Here is a 24871-nt window from a genome sequence, read left to right as displayed (position 1 = left end):
CAGGCTCAAAAGTGTGGTCCATGTGTACATGTGATGGAGGCATGCACAGTGCCAGTAGGTGGTCTCAATAGCCATGCAGCAAGCTTGTGCTCTGTACATGTGATTAAGGAATGGCATGGATATTCAAGTGTATTTGAATTGCATTTGTTTGTTTTTGTCAATATTATGCTAAAATATACTTTCCTCAACTATATTTAAGTTCCCTAAGAAGAGCCAACCTTCAATTTTGAAAATTCCCACTTTATTCCCATAAATTCCCGTTAATTCCCGTTTATTCCCGTTTATTCCCATAAATTCCCGTTAATTCCCGTTAATTCCCATGGAAAGATTCCATCTTTGAAAATTCCGGGAATTTTGCAACCCTAGTCACAACTTATATCTCGTATAAAAATATATCGATATATTTAAAAACTCGATATATTGCCCAGCCCTGCTGGCACACTTCATTCATATTCACATCTCCCCCCCTCCTCCCCTACTGAGCATGTGCTTCTTTCATTTTTTAATTCAAACCTAAACAATACACTTCATCTACTTACTTCTCCAGTGTAGTGAGTGGATGGAAACACTGTGTTACTCTTTCCTGTGACAGGTCACCTCCTGTGATCCTGGTTCTGTCCGTGGGTCCTAACAGTGTATAAATATCAACATAAAGCAGTTAACAAGTGGAGTCTGTGTGTGTTCAGTAAATACTTTAAATGATGCCATCTTTAGGACAGAAAAGCCATAATGTAGAAGATTTCCTGTGGCTTGTTTAATAATGTAACAGTCATTTCATCTTGTTGATGAAAACATTTGTGCCACCTGCAGGTGTCGACTTTGGCTATGAGGGTCAGAAGCTGCTGTTCAGAAATGTGGACTTTGGTATTGACATGGAATCGAGGAGTAAGTATTCGGCTTCATAAGAACACTTTCAGTAAGTAATCGGGTACTTTTTAGCCTCTCATCTACACGTAAATGTCATTTTAGGTAACTGGAAACAAAGCTTTTGAAAAACTCCTTCCAGGGTAACGACTTTGACATCGAAGACGTTGAGATTTTGTCTTGCGTCTTTCTGTTTTATCCAGATTTTATTCCATGTTATTGCTTGTAGGCTTGCGAGACACATTTCTATACAGGAAGGATTACATCACCACCTGGTACCCAGCATCTTCTAAACTAAATGTGGAGGCGCTGCTCACTGTGTTGTTGTGAATGAGATGCTGTAATGTATCACGTTTTATTCCTCTCTTCCTGCTGTAGTTTGTATAGTTGGACCCAACGGTGTTGGAAAGAGTACCCTGCTGTTACTGCTTACTGGCAAATTAAATCCTGTAAGGCTGGAGACGTAAAGCTGTAATATTCAAATTTACAAAAACTTACAATCTGCTGACTTAACAGGATGTTTCACTTTTCAGACTAAAGGTGAGATGAGGAAGAATCATCGGCTGGTGAGTAACTTCCTACTGATGCTTTAAGGGTTTTACTTTTAACAGTTGCAACCATTTTGATGCATAGTTCCCCACTTTCAGCAGCTCAGATGTAACTGGACGATCTCTCCCGTACTCTGGCTGTTAGCCGTCTTACTCTGCTGTCTTCCTGACCCGCACACAGGCACAGCAGATGGCTGCCCCTCCCTGAGCCTGGTCCTGGAGTTTTTCCCTCCCTGTATTGATGCTTACAGAGGGGTTTCTCTCTAATATTGCAGGGCTTTTAGCCTAATATTTAAAAGTCGATGTACAAACAGTTTATTGAGATCTTTCTTCTACAAGTGTCTTTGGGTGTTGGCTGTCTTTTGTTCTATTCGCTGTGAAGGTGATCCCACATGGTTTAACTGATAATGTTCCACTGTCTGGCTTCGCTTCACTGCACTGACATATTATATTTGGGATCATTGTCGTGCTAAAAACTGAAGCAGTGGCCAATTAGACCCTTTCTGGTTTTACATATCGATGGTCAACCCACTTATGTGTTCTGTAGGTTTTGACACAGGTTGAAATTATGACCGAGCCGCCACCATGTTTTACAAATGACTCTAGACATTCACTATTTACCTCTCTGCTGACTCCGTCCATCTGTGTCGATGATGATTTGAATCGAAAATTGGATTCATCACTATATAAGATCAGCTCCCACTGATTTTCAGTTCAGTTTTGGTGGGATTTGTCATACCTTGGTCTTCCTCTGTGGTTGAGAACTCATCCTTACGAATGGCTTTGTGACAGCTACATTTTCTAATGAGGGTCTTGTTTTATCCTCCATTTGTCAGATTTCCTCCATTTCTGCACAGAGTGTGAAAAAGCAGCCAACATAAAAAAAAAAAAGCTTTTCAAAAAGACAAAAAAGGAGGTGTGGCTGAAGACTTTTGCACGATAGTGCTTTTAGTAGCTTTTCACTGGAATTCAGATCAGCTTTGTGGTACAGTGCCATCTGTGAGACACCAGACAATCAGACTAATGAGGCTGGAAAACATGAAAGAGGCTGGAAAGTTGAGAAAAACTGTTCGCACAGATGAAACCAAGGTTAACTTTGCTGCTCTCAGTTTGTAGACCACAAAACTTGCCTTCTGTTTTACTAGGAAACACTGAAGCTACAGCCGATGTGGAAATCTGAAATACTGTTTTCACCAGCTAACATGTAGGTTTTTTCTGTGTGCAGAAAGTGGGCTTCTTTAACCAGCAGTATGCAGATCAGCTTAACATGGAGGAAACAGCCACAGAGTACTTGATGAGGAACTTCAATCTTCCCTACCAGGATGGCAGGAAGTGCCTGGGACGTTTTGGCCTCGAGAGCCACGCCCACACCATTCAGATCTCCAAACTCTCTGGTATAAACACGAACTGGTGAACGAGAATGTTTATTGTACTATCTTGTGAAGGAAATATTTTCTAATAGCGTCTGGATTTTGTCTTCATCAGGTGGTCAGAAAGCCAGAGTAGTGTTTGCTGAACTGGCCTGTCGTCAGCCTGACGTACTGATCTTGGTAAGCATTGTTCGGTCTTTTGCTCTTCCTCGTGATGAACACTTTCTACTGTCTTGTTGATTAATCGCTTCTCGTCTCACAGGACGAACCTACCAACAATTTGGACATTGAGTCAATCGATGCTTTATCAGAGGCCATCAATGAATACAAAGGAGGTGAGACTGGCTGCTTGGTCAGTTCAGTAGGGATGACTATTCTGCTTAAGTGCTCACATAATTCACACATCTATTTCAAATGCTTGAAGTAATGTGCTAGATGGAAAGCACTACTGTGGAACAATTAAGAAATTTATTTATTTGGGAAATATTTTTATTTTAAATACTTTTAAATGACTCCATCCCTCTGTTTACTCCTGGCTTGGGCAGAACCTTTCGAAATGATATGGCTGTGCCTGCCTTTATTAGGACCGCCTCCTAGCAGACGCACCCATATCAATTTGAAGTTATCACACTCACAGTTATGTTCCCACACTGTCACCGTGTGGACGTTCAGAATAATTGCAACTGTTTCTTCACCAGCACCAAAGTCGTAAATGAAAAAGTAGGGACTTCTGCAGCATCGTGGAGTAGGCAGCTAGGGGTGCATGTAGACGCGCTGTTAAAATATAATATTTGTACTCAAAAGAATGAGTGAGCTTTGGTTTTATCAATAAATCTTTAGACTCCAGTGTGTATCGGAGCATTAACATCTTGACTTTCTCGTCCAGCTGTGATTATCGTGAGTCACGATGCACGGCTCATCACAGAGACACAGTGCCAGCTGTGGGTGGTGGAGGACTGTACCATCAACCAGATTGATGGAGACTTTGATGACTACAAGCGGGAGGTGCTGGAAGCCTTGGGAGAGACTGTGGTCAGCAAGGCCAATCCCTGATCAGAGCTGATGCCAGGGCACACACCTGCTGAGCCCTCCAGTGTGTGTGAGCACACATAATATGGATCTTCCTCTGGACTGTAACATCTTTATGGGGTTGAAGTTGCACAGATACTGAATTATAAATATGTAGGTGATAAAATGTCTTGAATTATAATCTGCTTAAATAAAACAGGAAGTGATTCAATTTTTCATTGTGGTTTATTGTACAGCTTTGTGCACCTGCAGAACAAACATCACAGGGGCTAAAAACAAACTCATTTTTGCAACAGCATGATCAGCGCCTCGCTCACTTTAAGTAAGCTTTATATGTCTTTTTGACTTTAGCCACTTCATTCTCATCAGGAAGTATTTCCCCATACCATTTATACCAGTTGTCACCTAAAGTTAAGGATGAGGGTGGTGGTGTGGAGCCCACAGCATCATGGGAATTGGAGTAGTCCTCCCCTGAAAATTCCACATATGGAATCTGAAAAGGAAGCAAGCCTAGAAGAGAAGAGTGTTGTTTTAAAATGATGTCTTTGTTCTCTCATCAGTAGCTGTAACTTAAATGGTCTGTGTTTGTAAAGCACTATACACAATCACACACTGGTGATGGCAGCTACATTGTAGCCACAGCCACCCTGGGGCGCACTGACAGACACTGGCGCCACCACCAGTAGGCAACGGGTGAAGTGTCTTGCCCAAGGACACAACGACCGAGACTGTCTGAGCCGGGGCTCGAACCGGCAACCTTCCGATTACAAGACGAACACCCAACTCTTGACACAACTTACCACTCGTGTCATTTCATTTTATTTCTAACAGCAAATAAAACTACATTTGAGGTCATAGTTCTTAACTTGTAGCCTGAAACTATACTTTAAGACTGATCCAGTTACCTAGCATGTAGCTAAGCTGGACGTTAGACAAATTAAATGGGTTGCACAGAAGATGGTAGTTGTTGCACTAGAAAAGATTAGTGCAAGAAGGTGTGCTTATTTTAAAAGGTGCTATAAATGCACTATAAAGTGCTCTGGCGGAGATGAGTGGCAGCTAAGGCTATCACGATTCACCTACCGTGATCTTGTGCTGTGTCAACTGCCTCATTTAGCTTCTTCTGCTGTTTCATACACACACCTGAAGGCGGCAGAACCATCAGAACATGAGTGGAACATCCTGCTGCATTAATACACTTCCTAACATTGGTGGTATTAGAACTTACCAGTTCGAGTGGAATCCAACACCATTCCAGTGTGGGGACTAATGAATTGCTGCAACAACTTGACATTCTGCAAGAAAAATAAATTGCAGCTTACCAACAAATGATAGACTTTTTACACATGAAGAGCTGGAGAGGACCATAGCAGAGTAACAGCGCAGCCACAGGGCCAGTATCTACTCCTTTGTATGAGGAGGACCACTGCCCTACAAAATGACCTCCAGCAGGCTGCTGCTGTGCAGGGTTATGACCAAACTGTCATAAAGACGCTCTGATCATTCATTACTGAGAGAAGTAGCTGACAAGATGTTCTCATTCTGCTTTGTTCTTTTCATTAGTGTCAAAAAAATGAAAGTACTGATCTGCAGACAAATCAGACATGCAATTTATTTTTGCCAACCACGTGATGTATAAGAAAACTACAGCTGATACTGGCCTGTCGCTGATACGCGCCAAGATAAAAACTTCACATCATAAGAACAATATTATTTATTTAAAAAAATTTAATCTGGCCCAAAAGCTCAATACAGAAAACTTCAATATTCTCCAAGTCCTTAGTTGGTGTGTGTGAGACCAACATAGTAACCCACCTGATGGTGAATGATGATGTTTGGATCACGACAAATTGGGCAGGGGTTTCCACATATCTTGTCACCTCTCTAGAGACAGAAGTGCCCTGATTATTTTGACAATCTTAACATAAGTGATCTGTGGTTAAAAAACAACAACAACAAACAACTGAAATATTACAATGCAAGTCTTGCGAGTCTTCTGAGGGGGGATGCCTCCTTTGTGGTTCCTCCTGTAGTCAGCCCACACTGGACTGCTTCCATACCTTTCAATATACTCTGTCAGGGTAAGGAAAAGCAATGAGATCACAAAATGTGGACAGAAGGCAACACGTCTGTCGAGGTACCTACGGACACTTACCTTCACTCTCCAGGTAATCCCAGGGCCTGTCCTTGTAGCGGGCTAAAGCCTCAGTAGCCTGAGCAACAGCCTCGTCCTGAAGCGATGCTGCTTTGCAGTACGAGTGTCTGGGATGTATAAATGGAGACAAAGAAAGACATGTCCTTGCAGGTAGCCTCTGTAGACGGGACTGAAAGCACAAGAAATGACCTCATCACACCATAAAACATCAAAACGTCCTTTTCATAAATGTAGCCTAAAGTCATCTGAGAACTTTGAAAAACTGTTTAGAGTCTAATTCTAAATAACTTGTATATCAACCGCAGTTCAATCAAATGAAGTGTCACTAAGCTGTAAACCCCTCCACCCCCAGGCAGGAGCAGCGTGATATAGATCTATACTGGAGCACACACCAACTAAAGACCAGCTAAACCACCATCGTGATGAAAAACATATCAATTAGTGTTTTCATTTAATTATTATGCCTCACTTACAAACAGATATCTGATATCCGTAGGACCAATGTCTATGTGGTAGAGAAACCACAGCACTAACAAAAGCGGTACAACACAACAAGGCAGCATCCAGCGTTTTCCCCGCACTTAATATTCGACCATACATGTAATGTGTTAGTCAGCACGTCACATCGTTTTAATGAAATATAATACCTGATACTGACGAACTGAATACGAAATTAAAGGCGACACACGACATAAAAACGTCGCGATGTACTTCATGGAGGTAGCCATTTTCAGATCCTACCCGGGTTAGAGGTAAAAGGTGAAAGGTTAAGTTGCTTCTCAAGTATATAATCTAAATCTAAATCATTTCGGTAATAAATCAATCTTAGTTGATGCAAAACTCAATCCTGCCATTTTCATTTCAATTAGTTGAATAAAGACGATTATTTTAAAAATGAGGCGTTCCCGTTAGCACAAACATGTGACATTATAGCACGTGACAAACAAAAAGACTAGTCGCCATTTTGAAGGAATATTGTTTACTAAATTTATATATCAAAGAATCAGTAAAACTGGGGTTTGTCGATAAAATATGTTGATGTAGTTTTGTCTGATTCGAATTATACAAAAATTTAACGCATTAATGGCGATTACGAGGAGTAATTCAAAATTAGATTTCCAACAATGTGAGATGCGCCATATTGTCCTTGATTGGCAAAGAACGACCGTTATCCTCCATTTTGTTTCAACGAAAACGTAAAAAAAACGTTTCCGGTGACGTTAAAAACGTCACGTAGTATAAAAGGTAAATCCCTCCTACACGCGCTTATTCCTGGATTTGGTCAAAGGTAAGTCAAGTCAGAAAAACAGAGGGGCTTATTTTCGACGCATTGTTCAGCTCTTAATGCGAAATTACTGCTGAGTGTATAAAACAAAACATTCAAGGACGTTGATGTTGATGATGGATGGGAATTTTGTAAACAAATGAAATTAAATGTGCGCTTTCTGTGTGTTTTTCAGGTATGAATTTGCTTTCCCGAAGACTGAGCCGTCGAGGACTTTGAACAACTCAAATTCATGTTTTTTCTTCAAGTAATGGACATTTGATTACTATTTTTGCCTCCAGTTTGTTCCTGAAGGAAAGGCTAGCATTTAGCTATCACAGCCCCACCCACAAGAAGTTTTTCAGTTGAAATTAAAACCATGAAGGTTGAAGACATAAAATTATTTAAATAGGATCTATAAGTGCCTTAAAAGCACACTATAATATTCCCGAGACGCTGAGGATCTATATTATCAATAGTAAGTTGATTTTGAAGTTGAATTGAAATTCCTCAAATGAAATTAGTCGTAGACAATAGGCTACCTAGCGGTAGCTGGCTAGCAGGCACCGTATGTTAGCTTGGTTCTTAGCAAATAATTTGAGCATAGACTTGTAGTATGAGCTCACACAGGAACGTGGACGGAAGCAAAATGCTCCGTTTCTTCGTGTGTGAGACGGAATTGAGTAATTATACAAATAAAGATATAACTGGAAAATTCGTAAAATAACCATAAGCAATCTGTTCATAAAGATTGCCGTAGGCACAGAAGGGAACTTTCCAGATCATGAAGCCGGACTTTTTGCCTGCCAGATTTTGTTTTGTAGGGGCTGATCCACGGAACGAACACCCACCGCAATCTATACATAAAGATTGCGTTAGTTTGAGGATTGTGGACATTTTGTGAAGCACTGTATGTGTGTGTGTATGCGTGTGTGTTTAAATGACGATAATTATAGCACAGGGAGTTCACGAAAAGCCTAAACCAGGTACTCGGCAATCTGAGGATAAAGATTGCAAGATGACCGGCGAACAAACAGGATTGACAAATATGGTGGACTAGTTGCGATTTGCTTTTTGTCCTCGGGACAGCTCCGAGGGCTAGCCGTGTTTTCCTCGGAACTACATTTGGAGTATTTGGCAAACGGCTGTGCAGATCAAGTATAGACTCATACGCCATCGCATTGTCTGACTTTGATACGCATATGGTGCTCGCTGTGTTATTCCATCAGTACTGTCTCCGCTGTGACAGCGATTGTTTGTGAAGGAGCTGGGTTGTCGCCGAAGTGGTTAACAGAGGGAGTGCTCTGATTAGCAGGCAGCCTCCTCCTCCCTCCCCTTCGTCAAGCAGCTGAGAGCAGGAGCAGGCCTGCCCTCTGCTGTGACAGATTTCAGGTTAAGAAGCAGCCTTTTATAGGCTGCTTCAGTTGCCCTTATATAACAGAGGGCGTTTTACACTGTTGCTCGATTTCTTCTGAGGCTTCTTGATTGAATATATTCAATTTGCCGTCTGTTGAGTAACCATGAACGATACAGTGACGATATATTTGTTCCAAGCATAGAAAGCCATACATTTGTTTTACATAAGGTATTGGTGATGTGTAGTAACACCACAGTATGTCTATGCAAAACTGCTTCTCCTCCTGAACCAGCAACCAGGGTCATGTATAACCACTGATTGTGTGTATATGTGTAACAATTGTGACATTTACAGGATTTGAGTTATTTGCAGTGTTGTGGAGGTCTGAGACTATATAAAACTTCTACTACAACAGTTACGCGGGTAAGACCTAACTGATTCCTCACATCATGACATTTCCATAAATTGGCAAAATGTTTCATTACGAAATGCATTGAAAGAAAATAAAGTGCATGCTTATTATAAAGGTCAGTTCGAGCAGTTATATTATGAATCATTTGAGGGTTATTCCGATTAACACAATAATAATCTAAAACACTGGAGCATTCAAATGTGCTTGAGTGTTCACTGTTTGTGTTTGGCTCATATTGCACTTTTCAAAGATGAAAAGTAAGTAAACACCCAACACCTTTAAACTTTACAGTCACTTTAATTTGTGACAGCTTCATGTGATGTTTAACAGGTGTTTCCATTTAAAATGTGTTGTTACTACAGAGAGTGCAGTGCCAATGTTCAAAAACTAACCTATAGGTGGCAGTAAGTGGCTAGACTTGTGCCTCCTGGCTGGGATAACTGTCAGTTATCTCATTAAAACAGAATAATCCAGTACAGAGAAACTGACACTATGATCACATGACCACAGGTGAAGATTAACAAACTAATGTCACAGTTTCCAAGCATTTCATTCTTCATACAGTTCTTTTTAATCATATTTTATTTTTTCGTTGCATATAATCTTTGTACCATTCACCTTTTCATTAGATGTCATAATTAATTAATGACAGTAGATTTTGTTTGTATAAAGTATTTGTTTGTTTTCTCTTTTTCTTACAAAGTTATATTTTTTGCACAAATGAATATGACTGTGATAGATGTATGTTATTAAAAACAAACACTGATAAGTCATATTCAGCATTACTTAAAAGTATTCTCTTTGGATATTTTGAACTATTTTATATAGCTGTGATACATAAGTGGAAATGTCTGATGAAATAAGCATATGAAATCCAAGGTAAATAGATCTTCAATATTCTTTTTTATTTTAATAGTGAAATATTGAAATAAATAAAAACGATTAATGGCAGGTGTGAAGCTTTGTACATGAACTTTATAAATGTGCATAGTTGTCTGCGTTGCTCCTGCTTCTTTAATTGTAGCTTGAAATGGAATAAACAGGGTTTCCTCGCACACAAAATGAAAGTATTATTGCAATGTGCTGTCCTGCAAGTGAAAGTCCCAGAGAGCAGACCCCCTGTGGTACTGAAGAGCAAGTAGCAGTGACCCGGCCTGGTCACTACTTTACTGCAGCTGGTACTCCAAACACCTCAAGTACAAGACAGCACAGCACATATAACCTTTATGGCTATATGGCTGCAAGAAAATGCTACTGACTGTCTGTACTTGGTGATTTGTGTTTCAGATTGTGTTTCTACATACACACACACGCATATACACACATTTAAATGATTTCTTAGATAGTTGGTCATAGAGGCCTCCTTTGGTGCAGTACAGTGGATATAATAGGGCCTTGTTGGCGTATGGTGGCACGTGTGTTCTTGGTGGAATGTCCTTGAACAGGTTGGTGCTGTCATCCTCTGAGCTGCTGTAGGACCGGTTTCAAATCTGAATCTGGAATCTGAATGTGTTAGTGGTTGTTGGCTGACTCTGCTGTAACTTTGTTGTTCTGACACATTTTAAGGGATCTGATTAATACAGTTGTCAATGTGTGTCCCTGAGAAGCGCGTGTGTGGGGGGGTGGGTGCTTGTAGTCTTAGTCAAAAGTCTAAAAGACAGTCTGGTTGGAATTCTGTTGGACGGTGCCCTGTTTTTCTATCTGGCAGACAAATAGCCCACACTTGATGTGATACTTATTACGACAGACAAAACATCTCCATATAACACAAATGTAATACAGCTGTGTGATGTAGATGAGTGTATTTAATATAGTATTGTGTTTTAGGGTATGGCAGGGCGACCAGTAGACCCAAGAGAGATTTTGAAAGGTGTGGAGGCTCTGCTGGGCAAGGATGGAGAGCTCCGCAGTCTGGAAGGAGTCCCAAAAGTGTTTAGGTAAAGAACTGAATTGAAATGTGAATATGCACTCACTGTGAACAACACCTTTAGTTCAGGGCTTTAACTCAATGATTTCTAAACACCTTTTCCCAATGCAGCCTGATGAAAGCTTCAACTAAGATGGTCAGTAGATGTATGTACCTGAACATCCTGCTGCAGACGAAATCCCACGATGTTCTTAACAGGTATGCTGGAAATCACATCCTGTGGTCACGTTTCTATTCTGTTACTCTCATTCACTGGACTTGATAAAAGCATGACAGCTGTTAACTTTCAGTTCAAGTCACACTTTTTTTTTTTTTGACTTCTTATATTTTTCATCCAAACACATCCAAGCACCCTGCCCCGAGGCGCCACCACGCTGTCGATGTTTGCATATGTACTGTGTCAGCATACACATCCCTGTGTGTAGCATGAATAGAGCTGTGTGAAGTTGTTTTTAGTAGAGTGTAGGTTTAAAATTGGGGTGGGAGGTTTATAGAACAATTGTGTGTTTGTGTAATTTACCCAACTGTTGTTTTTAATTATTTGTCCCAGTAAAATAGTGTTGTGGCAAAACCTGCTGGTTATTCAATTTCTGTCTATCCTTGCATGCCTTCTCTATAATTTGTTGTTCGCTCTTTCACTTAGGTTTATCAGAGTTGGTGGCTACAAGCTGCTTAATGCCTGGCTCACCTACTCCAAAACCACCAACAACTCTCCTCTACTTCAACTTATCCTGCTAACACTGCAGAAGTTGCCCCTTAAAGTCGATCACCTAAAACAGGTATTTTTTATTGTTGTGTTTATAGTTGTAATCTATAGAGAAACAATAACATCTAACCTGCTTTTAATCTGTCCCAGAACAATACTGCCAAGTTGGTGAAGCAGCTGAGCAAGAGTGCGGAGACTGAGGGTGAGTTAGTTTTACATTAGAAATGAAACCTCTTAAATATAGGCAGCAGTGCATTTTCAATTTATTGTGTTGTCTTTTGTTTGTAGAATTGAGGAAATTGGCTGCTGTGCTTGTGGATGGCTGGATGGCTACAATCCGCTCCCAAAGTGTCTCAGGCAGTGCCACCTCTCCTGCAGGTACAGATCTACTTTTCTTTTTGGCATCAAAGTATCCTGTAGGCATCAGATTTAAAGACTTTCTATATGTCTTTTATAGATAAGAAAAAGAAGAAAGAGGAGACTAAGGTGCCTGTGCGTGACTTGAAGGAAAAAGGTGGAGATGAGGAGAAGAAGGACAAACCCAAAGCTCATGCACCCAGCCACACTAAGATTCGCTCCATAGGTAAAGGTGGAGAGCTGTTTGGCTCTTTCTCCAATAGTGTGTCTTGTCTGTCTCTTCGTCTTTCTTTGCCTCCCTCTGCTTTTGTCGTTTCCCTCACCAACTTTGCCCCTCCTTGAGCCTGGCTCGCCTAAGGGAAACTTCCTGTTAAAAGGGAGTTTATTCTTACCACCGTTGCCAAATGATTGCTCATAAATGTCTGTGTTATTGTTGGGGTTCTTTCTAAAACTGGGTTTCCTTAAAATATATAAAGCACCTTAAGGGGACTGTTGTTCTGAAGTTGTAGTAAATAAATAAAATGGAATTGTTTAAGTTCTTTGTGAGCATCAGTGTTTTATGTTACTTAGGACTGGAAATCGGAGACCCTCCCAACCCAGCCCCTCCTAAGAAGACGCCAGCTGCCCCACAGCTGGGTAGCAAGTACAACATCAAGCCTCCAGTCCTCAAACGACACAGGTATTGCACCTCCACAACAGCCTGTTCTGTGAGCAAAGCATCATAGTCTTGTAGCTTTCTCACTGGTGCCCTCAGGTGGTACTAACACTGCAGTACTGACATTTTTCTTCTTGTGTTCATTTTTTTCATCTACAGCTCTGGCTCAGGAGATGCTCCACCTCAGGAGAAAAAGTATAAACCTCTAAATACACCCTCCAATTCCGCCAAGGAGATCAAAGTCAAAATCATTCCCGCACAACGTGAGTTCACACATACCCACCGAAGAACTTTTGCTCTTAAATACAAGGACATGATGGTGACGTATCAGTAATCTTGTTTTCTTTTCTTCCTGCAGCAATGGAGTGCACCGGCTTCCTAGATGCTCTGAACTCTGCCCCAGTTCCCGGGATCAAGATCAAGAAAAAGAAGCCCAGTGCTAACGCTACAGCTAGTACCAAGGTGGTCTCCCCCACAACTAACAAGGTAGTGATGGATCTCAGGACAGTCTGACCTCAGATTTTATTTAAGATTTTGTTTCCTTGTTGTTGTTGTTGTTCTTAATTAATTTAGTCATTTTGTCATTTTTAAAATTATTGTTATGTTTTATGTAAATATCCACAGAATTAATCTTTTTGCTTGACAGAAAATTATAGACATTGTTTTGCTGTATTTCTGTTAATTTGTATAGAATTCTTTAGTCTGTTGTTGTGTGAGACACAGAAACTGCACAGAATCGTTGGTTTTTCTCACCAGATACTCACCACTGTTGCCTTGTCTCCTTTAGGCAAGCCCATTCGACAGCAAACCTGTATATTCTGCATCTTCTACAAAACCAGCATCTCCAGAAAGTGCTGCTTCCAGCACTCCTGCAGATGAAAACCAGGAACCTGAGCAGCCTGGGACCCCTGTTCCCTCTGAGGACCCAGAGCCCTCTGACAATGGTTAGTTCTTGAAGATGATGATGAGGATGATGATTTGTAATGAGCACATGTTGCCTCCAGGGTGTTTTCTTGTTTTGTTGGAAACGAGCATAAAATGTTTTCCTTGTTGGGTCTTGTTTACAGGCGAGAAACCAAATGCACTGGCAGAGCCACGTGGAGAAGAAGAAAGCTTGACCAAGAAAGGCAAGAAGAAGAAGACGGTTCACTGGGCTGAAGAGGAGCAGCTCAAACACTATTTTTACTTTGATCTGGACGAGACAGAAAGAGGTAAAGCTGGAGGGTTCAAATACCAAAGTGTTTGAGTTGACTTTTTACAGTTGGTCTGTAAATCATCAAAAAACAACAACTATTAATGCTATTATACTTAATTCACAGTCAATGTCAACAAAATTAAGGACTTCGGTGAGGCGGCAAAACGAGAGCTAATGATGGACCGGCAGACATTTGAAATGGCTCGTCGGCTTTCCCATGATACCATGGAAGAAAGAGTCCCCTGGACACCCCCAAGACCCCTGACACTGGCTGGCAGTCTTGTTACTTCAGGTGCAAACAGCACAGAGAAACTCACCCAACGAGACCGTGAAATGGGCATCCTGCAAGAGATCTTTCTCAGCAAAGAGAGGTAGGGCATATGTATCCGTGGTGGTTAGTAAGTGCATTTTTCCAGGATCAAGCTGTGCATTACAGATGCCAAAATGTAGAAGAAGACATTTCAACAGTATGTGTGCTGCTACGCCCTCAGTTGTGTGCCTGAGATTACAATTTCAAGCATCATTTACATACATTTCTTCATATTAGTAGCTTTGGTCTTGCTTGGTATGGGCATCCGCCATTGTTGTGGTCTGAGAGAAAATGAGGAAAAGCCACTTTAGGCCACTCTAAGGAACGAGTCTTACCATGTTCATACCAAAAAGTTAAATTGTCCTGTTATTAAAACCAGAATTTGGTGTTTACAGTTTTCTTTCCTTTCTCATCATCAGTGTGCCTGACAGTCCACACGAACCAGATCCAGAGCCGTATGAACCCATGCCCCCCCGTCTCATCCCACTCGATGAGGTTGGCTCACTAAACACACACACGCTCTACAATTCTATTTCTTGTCATTTACATATTCTACATGTGTACCACCAGCCTACTAAGCTCTGTCTGATTTCCAATCCAGGACTCGTCAATGCAGGATGACGGCTACGTAGAACCTATGGACACGACGTCACAACCAGGCTCTGGCGAGAGCGCCAAGCTGCCGCCTGTCTTGGCCAATCTCATTGGTAACCTGAACAACAGTTCCCGCAGCCCACCAGCCTCCAACATTGTCAGCAGCACTGTGCCTCCCTCTGTCAATATACAGGAGCTGCTGACATCCATAATGGTAAATACAGGACAATCATCACAAAGTAGCATCTTTTCTAATTATGGAAGTTTTTGTAAAATATCTCTGCACTTGGTTTAAGTTTTCTTTTTGTTGTTACTGGCCAGTGTAACTAATGACAACTGTCTATCATCAGGGGCCCTCTGGTAACCAGTCTACTGAAGAGTTGATAAAGCAACCAGACTTCTCAGATAAAATTAAACAGCTGCTGGGCTCCCTCCAGCAGACTCAGAATCAGAACCAGAACCAGAGTGGACCTCCACCAGGTGAATTAACTGGATTCATTTTCATCTTTAACTGTTAAATTAAATTGTTATATTAAATATTTTACCGTAGGGTCGTCTGTTTCTTACTTCTTCTTTTTCTTCCTCTGCAGTCAACCAGGGTCTGCTGGGACATGGTCCAGGCATGAACAGCATGAACACCATGCACATGCAGATGCCCATGAATGGTGGCTACCCGCCCAACAGTTCACCCGGTGGTCCTCGGTTTAACCACCCCCCGCCCCCTCACAACCACGGACCACCTTTCAGTGGCGGTGGAGGCCCACGCATGATGGGACCACCGCCAGGTCAGGGGAGAGGAGACGGCAACTACTGGGGAGATGACTCGATGAGAGGAGGGCCCCACAGAGGGGGGCACTTTCACCGAGGAGGCCGTGGTCGGGGAGGAGGAGACCCAGGATTTAGAGGCAGAGGGCGAGGAGGTCCCAGAGGAGGAGGACACAACAATATGAATGGTACCTTATTTTCAAGTCTTATTTTAAATGTTTTTGCAAAGTTTGCAGACTGTGCAGAAGCATTTAGAGTATGTTTCACTCAAATGTACTGAATACAAGTGTCATATAGTAGTAACCAATTTGCTGCTCTCACCTTCTTTGTTTCACATACTTCACCCTTAAATCTATAATGCTGTTTTCTCCTGGCAGACATGTCCAAGAGGCCTGTTTGTCGTCACTTCATGATGAAAGGAAGCTGCAGGTATGAGGGCAGCTGTGCTTTCTACCACCCTGGTGTTAATGGACCACCACTGCCCCCCAAATACCCCGCTAACAACCAACATAATCAGCACCCACAGCATGGCCACTAGCTGATGTTGCCATCAGCCCGGGAATAACTGAAAGACACTAGAGTAGCCGTTAACGGCGATCCAATTAATGCAGACGTCTGTCTTTAGACAATTATGGAAAGACCAGGATGATCTGTCCTGAACAGTAAGCTTGCTGCTGGTAACTGAAGAGTCTGTGACAGAACAAGAAGAGAGAAGACAAGAGATTGTAAATGAATGACTGGAAGGCTGTGAGATGATCACTGATGTGACTTTGTTTTTATCGTGTTCATTTTTAACAGTGAGATTGGGCTACCATGTGTCCCCACTACGTCTGAATTGCTGCAGCTTGGTGCCTGTCTGCTTTGTCACTTTCCAAATCATTAACAGAGTTGGCCAAATGAAAACGTCCAACTCGGCACACCACTTCGTTTCCTCCTTATAGTGTTGCTCTCTAGTTTTGTTGCACCATCAGTAAGATTTGTACAGAAGAATTGGAAATGTTTTCTCTTCCTGCATGAGACAAAACTTTAGAAAAACCAGCTGAACTTCATCTATGATTTTTGAAAACTGGGCCTGTAAAGAAACATAACACTTAAACCGCCTGAGTTTGCCTACCCCTGAGAAAACTGCTGCTATGAACTCTGCTGATCTGAGTAGATCCTTTGCTTTGCTTTTCTCCGAGAGCAGTGTGTCATATGTAAGCTCGTGGTGGGGCAATCACAACATGCTATGCTATTGTCAGAAGAGCCGCTGCCTGTCACCTCTGTACTCGTCTAAATCCAGGAGGGGTTTGTGTTGTCAGTGTTAAAGATGGGAACGATGAGTCCCTCTGTGGGTCGCCTATATTATGTGTTTTCTGTGAAAACAGTCATCTGTGTCTCTTGTGGGACTGTAAGAGGTTTTTTTGTTTGTTTTTGTTTTTTAACTTTTCACCCTCTACATTTTTTTTTATATAAATTTGACAGTGTGCTTCAGGATTTTTTTTGGTTTTGTTGTCATTTTTTTTTCGTGAAGGTATGAACTGTATGAATAAATTCATACACATTCATTTTCAGTTGAATTCTTTTGTACACATTGTATTAAATAAATGTTTAAATACTGAGCAAGTGTTGCTGTGTTTTCCCTTGAAGTGTGACTGATGTGAGCAACAAGCAGTTTGGGTGAAATGTGCGTCTGTACTGCACAGACTGATGAACAACACCTTGGGAATATTTGTCAGTTCAGGTGTTTCATTTTAAATCAGGAAAACACATCCTGTTCAGGCAGGTCTATCCTCTGTGCGTGTGGAGACAGCTGACGTCAGATCCGTGTTATCAGGGCAGGGCTGAGTGCATCTGGTGAGTGAAGTGTTACGAGGAGTGGCCTTTAACCCTGCCCTTTAGTGCAAATATTGACCGTGGTGTATAGACCACACAAAGATAGAAACTCATAGGAGTGAAAGGCATTAGAGGGAGCTGAAGTAAGGACACCTCATCACTAAGCTGCTTCCACATCCTGTTACAAGAAACACAGAAACATTTATTTAGTGCTGTGTCGAGGAACAGAAGATTTCAACAGGAAATTGCAGTCCGGGTAAAAGCAAAGAAGAACACTAAATGAATGACGACCTCTCATGCAAGTGGAGTGTCACATGAAACAAAGCTGCAAAGCAGTAAAGGTGAATCAAAAGCTGAGTGACACTAAATCATAAGAGCGATGCTTTTGAGGACAGCTTTAGCTGATAATCCTAGAAAAGATGTTTGAGACAAAACTGAGGGAAACGAGGTCACAGTTCTCAGGAATGTACAACTTATAAATGAGTATGTGGGAGCTATCATAATTAAAGACAGTTGGTGAATTTGGATTTGCATTAGTGTTTATTTTCTAAACACTAATGCAATGTTGCACTTTCTGAAGTATCTACAGATCTGTATGTTGGGTCTATATTTGGAAATGTGCTCTGTGGGCTCTACTTCCCTTCTTTCACTAAACTCACTTCCATGTATACTTTAATCAAGCCCTCTTTTTGTGTTATGTGACCAGGGCAGCTGTGGCTACAATGTAGCTGCCATCACCAGTGTGTGAATGTGTGGATGACTGGATGTGTAAAGGCCATTTACCCTGCTTACCTGTGCCTGAGGTCCTTGACCTGTTTTTAACTTGCCACCAACCTCACCCAGCTCCAATTCTACTCTTCCTCCAGCATCCTCACTTTTCTCACCCTTTCAACAACTGGTTCTCTTCACCACCCTGTGCAGAGCCCATGTGGCTTAGTTCAGGCCATCTGCCTTGTCAAAGCACTTTCTACACCATGTGTCAATTACAGATTTTCTTTTCTGTGCTTTCTGTCTAACCTTCATACTCTGATGGATGCACCAGAGAACAACTTGGGGTTAGTATCATGCCCGTATTTGGCATGCAGACTGGAGCAGCCAGGGATCGAACCGCCAACCTTCTGATCAGTAGATGATCTGAACTGCCACCAGAGGCTGAGAACACTGACACCGATAAGCTTGTTTGCTTCTGGATTGGGTGTCACAGGTCACATCAGTGAAGCCAAAGCATAGCTGAAGTTGACATTCCTTTTGTAATTTCATCCCTGTTTTGCAATATTACTTTCCCATCACTACATACAACTCCAACAGTTTACGCTGTACTTACTTTGCAGCCACAGCAAGATTATTATGAACCAACCAATGGATTATTCATTTAACTGCATGCCTTAACATTGTATGATTTAGCTGATCATTGCTATGATAATATACAAAGCGCAAGATAATCTCTCCCCAAAATGTATTCAGAGGTTGTTTGAAATTCAATAGACATAAGAAAAGAAAAGGATATTTAAAAAAGAGGGAATCTTCTAAATGAGGGAAACTTCTGGAATAGTGACGACAATGTATGTAAAAGTTAAAAAATGATTTTTGAGGCAAATCAATACAAAATGGAGGTATTTTCTCATATATTTCAGTTCTATTTAATATTTATTCTTAATTAATAATTTTCTTTGGTCTTTGTTTTAGTGCAATCTCGTTAGATTGTTATTGTATGTTCAAAGGATGGTCGTTTGGACCTTTTCAGTCACTGATATGTGTTTTATCCCCTTTTAATTCAGTTCTTTGTTTTTCTTGTTGTCATTTTCAAAAACAAAATAAACCAAAAAAATTGCCCAAAGGGGAAAAAAACAAACTGTAGAAGACGTGGACAGAGAAATCAAATGGATCAAACCAGAACAAAGGGTTGAGTAGCCACCAAGGCCTTAAAATATCTGGTGTTTAATATGTGCAAGGAATTTATATGTCTTCAGTATTTGTGTTGGGATCTAAGATGTGGAATTCTAACATTGTAGGTTATTTAACCTACAATATAAAAGCCCCATGAGGTGACTGCTGTCAGTACCATATTAATACAAATGAATTGAATTTTATGAACTGAATATGTGGAATGTATTCTGTGGAAATAGGCCCTGTTCACTTCTGGCATTACATCTGTCTTTGGTGAGTTGATGCAACTGGAAAGCTCTAAACTAGCATCCATTTCAATACAACAGATATGATGATATGTTCATGGTGGTTTAAAAACTGAGGATCTGGAGTTTTTAGATACTATGGCAAAAAGGCCATGATGATGATTATGAGGTTCAACTGGTCACTGGTCTTTCTCACGTTGCCGGTTCAGGTCATGGACCTGAGGCACAGGGAAACAAGGAGTTACGGAAAAAGGTCGAATAACACGAAGACCCTCAGAGCGGCCAGAATGAGCCATTGTGTTAGTTCAATGGGTGAACTGGACAATGGAACTGGAGAGCTAAGCTGAGACAGATGCTGCAGGTCACGGTTAGCTGATGGGTCTCAGGTGTACAGGTGAGTTGGCTGAAGGAGCAGAAAAGGAGCACCACAGCCAGACAGAAGAACACACACAACAAAGACTGACACAAAGTGCACCAGCAACAAGAGACACCAGGGAAAACAGGGAAAGCGTCAATTTCCTTCACACCAAAAGTTGATGTACGTTACTAATAAAATCTGTTTGGTCAGTTCCTGCGTCATCTGTTGTTTTACCCCATTACAAAACAAATAAATAACTAAGTGTGTACGTGTACATGTTATCGTGCAATGATTACAATTGTCAGTGCAGCGGGTCAGGGGGTCCTGATTGAATAAAGAGCACATCCTGGTAGAAGAGGATCTTCACAAACCTGGAAACCCGTGAACTGTGTCTATTAATGACTTATGGATGTCATTAGCTTAGATAGAAACCGTTTGTTTTAAGCTACACAAAAGCTGCTTGGATAAAAAGTTCCTGTGAGTGGAAAAGTTTTAGTATTCAGTATTTTGACAAAAAACCAAATATGTCTGTTACTGGAATATACAAATGCAAATTCAAATGTTCTCATATTATCTCATATCATATTATGATATGTTAGTGCCCATAAAGAAAAATGTTGCTCAACTCAAATGAATGTATTACTCTACTTCCTGGAACTGAGCAGAGGAGAGCAAGTGTGTGTGGACTGTTAGAAACTGCAGGCAGATCTGTGGTGAAAGGGCTGATTCAGTCAGAGAGGTAGAATGGCTGGAGCCTGAACAAAGCTGCTATTGACAGCAGCTAGGTGACCATGAGACCCCCGCTGCAGTGCACAGGCGACGGCTGAGATAAAAACCAGGCAGGATACAAACCTCTGTGCATCGTGAATTAGTTCTTGTCTGCTAACAAGTCCTAGTTTTGAAAAACTAAAGGCTCAGGTCATCATTTTGTTCATGCAAAGCATCATTCATGCTCTGCATGACTATAACAGCAGTGTACTTTGCAGCAAAGAGGATATCAAGTTGCTGCTTTGTGCTCTGAACCAATCACATGCAGACCAATCATCATTCAGTCTCTGATCGCTTTCCTACGTTTAATGCTGACTTGGCCAAACAGCCCAACTCATCCTGATCACACCTGTGCAAAATGTGCATCAAACGAATTATTGCTGTTGTAGCCAAAGGAAACACTCAATTCAGTTTTTATTTAAATGCACCAAATTACGCCTTTATATTGTAAGGTAAAGACCCCACAACGATAACACAAACCGTGATTTGACAATAACTGAATACTTATATCGTCTAGAAAATTCAGATATTGCTTACTGACAAATATGGCTACATGAATATCTTTTTAAATCTTAATTTGTAAATGGTTTCTCTTATTCCTTTCCAAATTATGATTTAATATTATTTAAAAAGGTGCTGCTCCATCAAGTTCTCTTCTGGTTGACAAGGGTGTGTTGAGTCCCAACATAAAATGTTTAAATCATGATCTTGCAACAGGATGTCTTTGTTCATACACACGGAAAATGCAAATTATCCACTTTCACTATGCAGTTGGTTGGCAAACAAACTTTTGCGTCACTCTGGCATTCCTGCACAGAGAAGTGGGGGAGGGAAGAAGGTGGGCTCTCAGCCAACAGGTACTTAAATACAGGACAGGTGAAGCTAGAGACAGTGCAAGTCCACGATCTGCCCACATTTTCTACCTGACTATTTGGGAACAGGTAAGCTAAAGAACTTGTTGCCATAGCTTTGTACCTTTTTGTGTGTGAATACTCTACTATGTGAAATAATTGCATGTCATAGCTAAAACTTTACGGAGGAATGTTCATTACAGGAAAAGAAAAAGCACAAAAGTATCTGGATTTCTGTTAAAATAGTCTTCTCTATAAAAGTGTCTCTTCAGTTTTGCTTCTGTTACTGCAAGTTTTAACAGCTCATGTGCTGATCGAAGTGTGAATGCAGTTACTTTAGCAAACAGGCGGATGCTTCTAAAACTGGTATGCATTTCTAGCTGGTTTGTGTTTGCTGTTTCAGGAAAACTCTAAAGATGGTTAAATCAGCGCTGTCTGTGCTCTTGGTCCTGGTAGCCATTTCCTCTACCTTTGCTGCAAAATATATCCCCAAGAGTGGGAAGAGGGTCCCACAGACTCTGTCCAGAGGTATTTGAGTCATTTCATTCACGCATCAAGCCCAGTATTACTGAGGTAAAGGACGCACTTATCTCTAATGGTGTCTTTGTCTGTGCAGGATGGGGCGATCAGCTGATATGGGCTCAGACTTATGAGGAGGGTCTTTACTGGTCCAGGTCAAAGTAAGACATAGTTTCAAAATAAAAGTCCAAACTTTGACTTAACTCTAAAATTTGCTGAAGCTTATGATGGGCTGGTTGGTATTTTAGGAACAAGCCCCTGTTGGTCATCTTTCACCTTGAAGACTGCCCACACAGCCAGGGTGAGCAGCTGCTCGTGTTTCACTTATTAAGTTACTGACTGTGTTTGTTCGAGCGAGAAGTCTGTTCTGTTTGAAGACTGAGTGTGTGTTTGTTCATATGTGATGTCACCTTGGTCATCCTGGTGCTCTTCTCTACACACCCGAGTTATAAAACTTAAAGTCAGTTTTCTCCCACAGCGCTGAAGAAAGTCTTCTCCGAGGATAACGAGGTCCAAAAAGTCCTTGATGAGGACTTCATCGTCCTTAATCTGGTGGTAGGTTATAACACCTGACAAAATGAAGTATTTTAAAGTCTTTCAGTCTCTATTACATTTTAAGGCACACTTAACATTATTACATTTTGTGGTTCAGCACTAGGTTTACGGTGCCTGTAAAAAAACGGTTCTTTTGCTTCTCCTACAGTATGAAACCACAGACAAACATCTGTCCCCTGATGGCCAGTATGTTCCCAGGCTCCTTTTTGTTGGTAAGAGCTTGAGATTAGGACATATCCTTTATATAGACTGGTAACTACTATTACATCTATCAGTGTGTTTTATTGCACTGAATCCTTTTAATGTTTCTCAAGGAAATGACATTAACTATAATTAGCTGTATTGTATATCAGTTACAACCATGTCTCCAAAATATTGGTGCTGTGGAGAATCCTCGCCCATCCTAACCTGTTGTGTAAATGAATATACTTCAGAGACAACAAATTAAAAATCTGATATTTTATAGTGAAATGTTATGAAATTATAGTTTGATGCACACAACTGGCGTTTTTTCACTTACCCAGCACCAATTTCTCCACAGACCCCTCAATGACAGTGAGGGCTGACATCACTGGTCGCTACGCCAACCGCATGTATGCCTATGAACCAAGTGACATCAAACTCTGTAAGTGCTGCAGCCCATACTTGCTGTGACGCGTACTTGTATCACGATGCAGTTTTTGTCTGCTTGCATCCATTTACACTGTGTAATTAAACATTTCCTGTCTCTTCCTCAGTGGTTGGCAACATGCAGAAAGCTAAGAAGCTTCTGAAGTCTGAGCTGTGAGCACCAGGAAGACACACTGATGCTGATCCACAGCTGCTTTCTCCACAGTTTACATATGAGAAACAACGCACTGGAAAAATTCTTCTTTTCACCTTCACTTGAAATGTTTTCTCCCTGAATTCCTTCCTAATGCTTGTTATTATTACTGTACGACAGGAATATTGAGTAAATAAATGAAGCTGTTCTCACTGACAGATACTCTGCCTTCTTATTTGCCAGACTGTGTGGGATCAAATCTTTATGTTTAATCCATGATAATAATCATACTAACAACAAAATAATGAAATGACTGTTAACTTCAGTGCCTGCATCAGGTCTCCACTCATCCAGCTGTTAAATGTTTAACTTTTAAAGGCTGTGTGGGAGGGCTAGAAAAAAGCAGTTTTTACTGCATTCGGCCTGTATTGACCATAATGACCACTTTGTTGTATGTATCTATCTCAAAAGGCCAAAAGGTGTTTATTTGTGCGGTCATTTTTCTCTTACACCACTATAGGAGGTTTTTTACAATGTGATGGAAGTGCAGACTTTCACCTTTAATTATAGTAGATCAATAAAAGCGTGGCATTAAAAGTTTAATAGTTACAGACATTTTTGCCCACAATTTTCCCAGCATTTAGTTTGCACACTAACCAGAGCGTGTTCAAGTTTATGACAGTGCAATCAGAAAAACACAAAATACAAATATGTACTTCTAGAGACGTGTCAGGAGACAGACTCTTGTCTCTGAAAAGAACACGCAAAGTTCACTTATGAACAACTGATAAGATTGTTGAATCAGACCAAAGTGGTAATATCTGACCATAACACCCAGCACAGAGGCAGCCGTGGCCAAGGAGGCAGAGCACGTCTGCTAACCACAAGCTTGGTAGTATAAACCCCGCCTCCTCCAACCTGCATATCAAACTTTCCTCTGGCAGGATACTGAAGCTAAATGCATCAGTTGGAGTCTGTGAGTGTTAGGTTAAGCACTTGTGAACTGGAAAGTGCTGGTACTTTCAATCAGTGGATTTGGGGTCAGTTAATGTTTCTGTCACAACTCTGATTCAGTGATGTGCTGGTGACAATCAGCATGCAGAGACTGGCATGATTGGCCTACTCTGTTTGATAACAAGAAATAATCATAATGACGCCTGATCTGCAGTCTGTCAGCTCGATGTCTGTCAGTCAGACAGCTTCAGGTAAGGAATCGACTCAAGAAGACTGTGTATGCAGTAAAGTTGAATTCTGGGTGGGCGGGTCCACACTGCCAGCACTGAAAGCTTTCTTGTGTTGCTGGGTAACCCAGTCTCAAGTCTTTTCAATTACAAAGAACCGGCTATGTTAGGAACCTGCAGATGTTTTGCATATTTGAAAGTAAGTGTGTGTATGTGTGTGCGCTGCGTACGGCTCAACAGAGTCAATCAGGCTTATCATGTTTTTTGTTAAGTCTGATTTTGTCCCTTCCTGACCTCTTATAGGAGGAAGCTGACTCAGAGGGTTTACCCCCCCCCCATAACACAAAACAAACGAAAAACACTCCCAGGCCCTGAGGAGGTGCCACTTTTTTAGGGATTTAATGACTCGTGGGCTTGGTTA

The 24871-nt window shown here is 41.2% G+C and overlaps 4 protein-coding genes across 6 annotated transcripts in view; 3 read left to right on the top strand and 1 right to left on the bottom strand.

Moving 5' to 3' along the window:
- The window catches only part of abcf1 (ATP-binding cassette, sub-family F (GCN20), member 1), a 22360-nt gene extending 18338 nt beyond the window's left edge, over positions 1-4022 (top strand). For both annotated transcript variants that reach the window (XM_005750675.2, XM_005750674.2), the window contains 7 exons: positions 811-885; positions 1243-1313; positions 1398-1430; positions 2638-2806; positions 2898-2962; positions 3045-3117; positions 3669-4022. In XM_005750675.2, coding sequence (XP_005750732.1) covers positions 811-885; positions 1243-1313; positions 1398-1430; positions 2638-2806; positions 2898-2962; positions 3045-3117; positions 3669-3835 — 653 coding nt within the window. In that variant the 3' untranslated portion in view covers positions 3836-4022. The remainder of the gene's footprint in view (positions 1-810; positions 886-1242; positions 1314-1397; positions 1431-2637; positions 2807-2897; positions 2963-3044; positions 3118-3668) is intronic.
- Positions 4018-6874, bottom strand: mrps18b (mitochondrial ribosomal protein S18B). Of its 2 annotated transcripts, none has more exons than XM_005750677.1 (7): positions 6614-6874; positions 5967-6135; positions 5787-5884; positions 5627-5695; positions 5040-5106; positions 4895-4954; positions 4018-4321 (listed from the first exon to the last, which is right to left on the bottom strand). In XM_005750677.1, exons 1-7 carry the CDS (start codon positions 6692-6694, stop codon positions 4125-4127), a joined length of 741 nt encoding a protein of 246 aa, XP_005750734.1. In that variant the 5' UTR covers positions 6695-6874; the 3' UTR covers positions 4018-4124. The 2 variants fall into 2 exon arrangements, with proteins under 2 accessions (XP_005750734.1, XP_005750733.1); XM_005750676.1 differs by lacking the exon at positions 6614-6874 and adding an exon at positions 6440-6591.
- A 247-nt stretch (positions 6875-7121) lies between these two features.
- On the top strand, positions 7122-16940 carry ppp1r10 (protein phosphatase 1, regulatory subunit 10). The gene is made up of 19 exons (XM_005750673.2): positions 7122-7254; positions 7427-7708; positions 10827-10936; positions 11038-11124; positions 11570-11705; positions 11783-11834; positions 11921-12010; positions 12090-12215; positions 12560-12668; positions 12804-12907; positions 13003-13130; positions 13432-13588; positions 13712-13855; positions 13964-14210; positions 14569-14644; positions 14751-14957; positions 15094-15223; positions 15334-15696; positions 15886-16940. Exons 3-19 carry the CDS (start codon positions 10830-10832, stop codon positions 16044-16046), a joined length of 2424 nt encoding a protein of 807 aa, XP_005750730.1. The 5' UTR covers positions 7122-7254; positions 7427-7708; positions 10827-10829; the 3' UTR covers positions 16047-16940.
- Positions 16941-21439: 4499 nt separating this feature from the next.
- On the top strand, positions 21440-23489 carry agr2 (anterior gradient 2). Its single transcript, XM_005750672.1, has 8 exons — positions 21440-21522; positions 21836-21960; positions 22049-22112; positions 22200-22252; positions 22430-22506; positions 22655-22718; positions 23048-23131; positions 23244-23489. The coding sequence occupies exons 2-8, from the start codon at positions 21849-21851 to the stop codon at positions 23291-23293; spliced, it is 504 nt and encodes a 167-aa protein (XP_005750729.1). The 5' UTR covers positions 21440-21522; positions 21836-21848; the 3' UTR covers positions 23294-23489.
- The last annotated feature ends 1382 nt before the right edge of the window (positions 23490-24871 follow it).

The sequence above is a fragment of the Pundamilia nyererei genome, unplaced genomic scaffold, assembly GCF_000239375.1.
Source record: "Pundamilia nyererei isolate P.nyererei 1_Seehausen unplaced genomic scaffold, PunNye1.0 scaffold00284, whole genome shotgun sequence".
Classification (NCBI taxonomy): domain Eukaryota; kingdom Metazoa; phylum Chordata; class Actinopteri; order Cichliformes; family Cichlidae; genus Pundamilia; species Pundamilia nyererei.
Note: the sequence above shows the minus strand (reverse complement) of the source record. Positions and strands in the feature narration are given on the sequence as shown.